The following is a 3,464-nucleotide window of genomic DNA, read 5'->3' as shown; positions in this document are numbered from 1 at the left end:
AGTTGATTATTTATCTCAGAGCCATTACAAATTGTTATAGCTAATTTTCATGGATGATTTTCTATGACAAATGAACCACACCGTTGCAATTTCATTGAAACTTGTAATGCAAAATATATTGTCGCAAATAGCGATCACATATGCTTTTACCAGGCACAAAATAAAAAGAACCATCAGCTATTCATTCTTTATCTCTACCTAAACATGGGATAGATATCTAACAAATATTTGATGAGCTAGCCATATGATTAGCTGCACCAGAATTAATAATCCAAAAATGCAATAGGGTTTCTAATCTGGAATCTCCGATAAAAATGTTATAGGGAGATTTTTTTATTATAGAAAAAATAGTAAAATTTTTATTATTGATATGACATTTATACGACACATTGGGGTTATAAAAAAATCTCATTTAGGGATTTAATCATTGGAGATCCCCTTAGTTGTAGAACCATAAATTGTTTATATTTCAGGATTTACTTTCATGGTCGATAATAAATTTTTATAGATCTAAACGATCATTTCTATGCAAGATGATAATCATATATTAAAGAGGAAGGATAGGGATCCAAGCCTATGGTAGGGGATAAAGGTCCAGAAGAGATTGGATAATTCAATTGTATTTCTTTAAAAAAAAAATAAATCAAAAGGTGACCCTAAACAAAAAGTTAAAAAAAAAAAATGCTATTTGCTATTTTAATTTTTTTTCCATTTTGTTGCTTCTCACAACTAATTATCTTAAACTTTTCCCCAAACACAACCTATCATACCCATAAGAAGCCTGCCTCTTATTTAAGCCTACAAATTTCGAAGAATATATTAAACATTGATTACAAGACGCTTTGTGTAGCCTTCCATCATGCAATTGCTAGCGATCAAGATTCCCTTTGCCCAAATCGTCTCCGCAACCAAAGCAGGAAGCTAATATTTATCACCTTTACAAAAGACGACGACTTGAAGTCAGACTTCTTAATTACTCCCATCCTTGGGAGCAATACCAGGGGAGGCTCGCAGCTGGCTCCTCGGAGAAGAAGCTGCTGCAGAGCTCCTCCCCCATGAATTCCTCCTCCAAGTAGCAGCAGTTATTCTCCTCCTCATTCCCCAAGCGCATTGAAGAAGTGTTCTGAGACTTGAATTCCATCAAACAGTGTCGCTGTTGGTCGTTCAACACCACGGCGACAGCATATGGGCCTGCTTCATCGTTCAACACCGCGCTCGTGTCGCTGTCGGAGGCCCCGTCCTTGGTGTAGATCAAAGCAGGCATTCCTTCTTCCTCCACTGCTTTCATCTCAGAGCGTTCCGCAATCTTGCCTTTGAGCTCTCTTATCTGAGTCCAACCCATTAAAACAGGGATGAGTAGACGCGTAGCGCAACTCGTTAAGACAATCTATCGAATAACTCGTGTGCATGCTTGCTCACCTCTGCGAGGAGCGCCTCCTTGACGCGGTGGAGGGCGTTGCAGTCGAGCTTGAGGGCGTCGTGGCGGGCGCTGAGGGCGGCGTAGTCGCGCTCCATCTGCTTCGTCTTCCACCGCGCGCGGCGGTTCTGAAACCACACGGCCACCTGGCGCGGTTGCAGGCCTAGGTCCTGCGCTAGCCTTTCCTTCCTTTCCGGCTCCAGCTTGTTCTCCACCTCGAAGTTCTTCTCCAGGGCCTTCACCTGCTCAGCGCTAAGCCGCCGTTTCTTCTCCCCCAACGCCGGCTCCGCCTCATTGATGCCGGCAAGATCCTCCTCGCACTCCTCAAACTTGCCCCTTTCTTCCGCTGAAGCAGTTGTGATCAAATTAATAATCCCTAAATTTGAAGCCACTAACCCCAAAAAAAAAAAAAAAAAACAATAAAAAAAAAAAAATCAATCTTTAGGGGATTACAGACCTTCAAACGAATCGGAGCTTCTGAGCCTCTTCATTTCGATCTCTTCTTGTGAACCAAAGATAGCAAGAACAGCGAAGTGAATGGTTCCGACTTGTTTACCTCGGGTTTTGATTCTTTTCACGGCTATCTTCTCTTCTACCCGCGAGTTCACGAGCACAAGCTGCACAATTGTTTCCTTGATTCATCAGATTCTTGGAATGGATCAAAGATCTTGATCTCGATCCTATAAAGTTCGAGGATCCACTGATTCGTCCGTGTGCGGGTGGGTATGCAGCGTTTGATGGGAGGGGGAAGGTATAAATAAAAGACGAGACAGTTCAATGGTTGGAATTGTGTTGAAAGGGGCCCGCTCGAAATGGAGACACGGTGAAAATGTGGGAGAAAATTTAGCTGAGAATTTAATACAGTGGACCCCATATTAAGAGCGATACATTGGATTAAGACAAAAAGGTCGCCTTTTTTTTTTATCTTTATCTTTTTTGTTTCTTTATGTATAAAATTTTATAGAGTAATGATACGGCGTTCTGCAACTCTTATATATATTCGGGCGTCTAAATTAATTTTATCAGATATATATACATGATAAAATTAATTTAGATATGGTCATCTGTTTTTCATATTTATCTTTTTTATTTGTTTATATATATATATAAATGAGGTACGAAAATGACTCGGGTGATATAATGTTACCTTGTTTACCTAGTATATATTATTATTTAATTAAAAAGCTGGACCTTTTAATAACCCACTTTCAATTGATTTAATGATGTTCAAAATTAAATTATGATATTATTCTTTTTTCCTTTTCATACTAAAAAATAATTTTAATTTTATTAGTAATTTCAACTTTTTATTCTTTATAATCATCGTTTTTTCTAGTCACCTCAATTCTCATTGTTCTTCATCATTCTCTCCTCCTCTCTCTCTCTTCAATTTTTACTATAGTTTTCTCTTTTTTTATCCTTTTTATATTATAACACATCAATCCATTTTTTTTTCTTTTGCATATCGATATAATCATATCAATTCATCTGTATTTTATCGATTATTCTAAAAAAATCATAGTTGTATATATTGTAAGTACTTCGTGGTAGTTTGATGTGATTAATGAAGTCATGTTAGGTTCTGTTATGTTTTGATATCCCGTGTTTAAGTGTGCAGGAATTTAGGAGTATAGAAGTTGAGCGAAAAACATAGCTAACGAGAAAAACGGTATGAGAGAGAGTCGACGGGCTCGGTGCGTCCGAGGAATGTGCTGCTGCAGAAGAGTACGTTGGCGGACGAAAAGAGAGCGTGCGACATTTTTGAAGGATGAGAAGTTGGAGTGGAAACTTGCTCGAGGAGAAGGTTGAAAGATGGACCTAGGTGAGCTCAATTTCGGATGGATGAAATCACCAAAGTGAGCGGAGTAGCAAAAGAGCCAATAGAAAAGTGTGGAACTCTATAGCAGCTGTTGAAGGCGCCCTCACGCCTTTCTGGTGAAAGGCGCCTTCAATCCTTTAAAGGCGCTTTAGACTGGGTAAAATTAACCGATAGAAAAGATAAAATCTTATCTTCGCTTTGTCTTGCTGGAGGCGCCTTCTACCTTGT

At 39.1% G+C, this 3,464-nt stretch overlaps 1 protein-coding gene across 1 annotated transcript; it reads right to left on the bottom strand.

Moving 5' to 3' along the window:
- Positions 1-767: 767 nt before the first annotated feature.
- On the bottom strand, positions 768-2,161 carry LOC122038552 (homeobox-leucine zipper protein HOX13-like). Its single transcript, XM_042598349.1, has 3 exons — positions 1,875-2,161; positions 1,420-1,763; positions 768-1,327 (listed from the first exon to the last, which is right to left on the bottom strand). The coding sequence occupies exons 1-3, from the start codon at positions 1,906-1,908 to the stop codon at positions 974-976; spliced, it is 732 nt and encodes a 243-aa protein (XP_042454283.1). The 5' UTR covers positions 1,909-2,161; the 3' UTR covers positions 768-973.
- Between the last annotated feature and the right edge of the window lie 1,303 nt (positions 2,162-3,464).

This window comes from Zingiber officinale, chromosome 1A, assembly GCF_018446385.1.
Source record: "Zingiber officinale cultivar Zhangliang chromosome 1A, Zo_v1.1, whole genome shotgun sequence".
NCBI classification, from domain to species: domain Eukaryota; kingdom Viridiplantae; phylum Streptophyta; class Magnoliopsida; order Zingiberales; family Zingiberaceae; genus Zingiber; species Zingiber officinale.
This window is presented reverse-complemented; position numbering and strand designations above follow the sequence as displayed.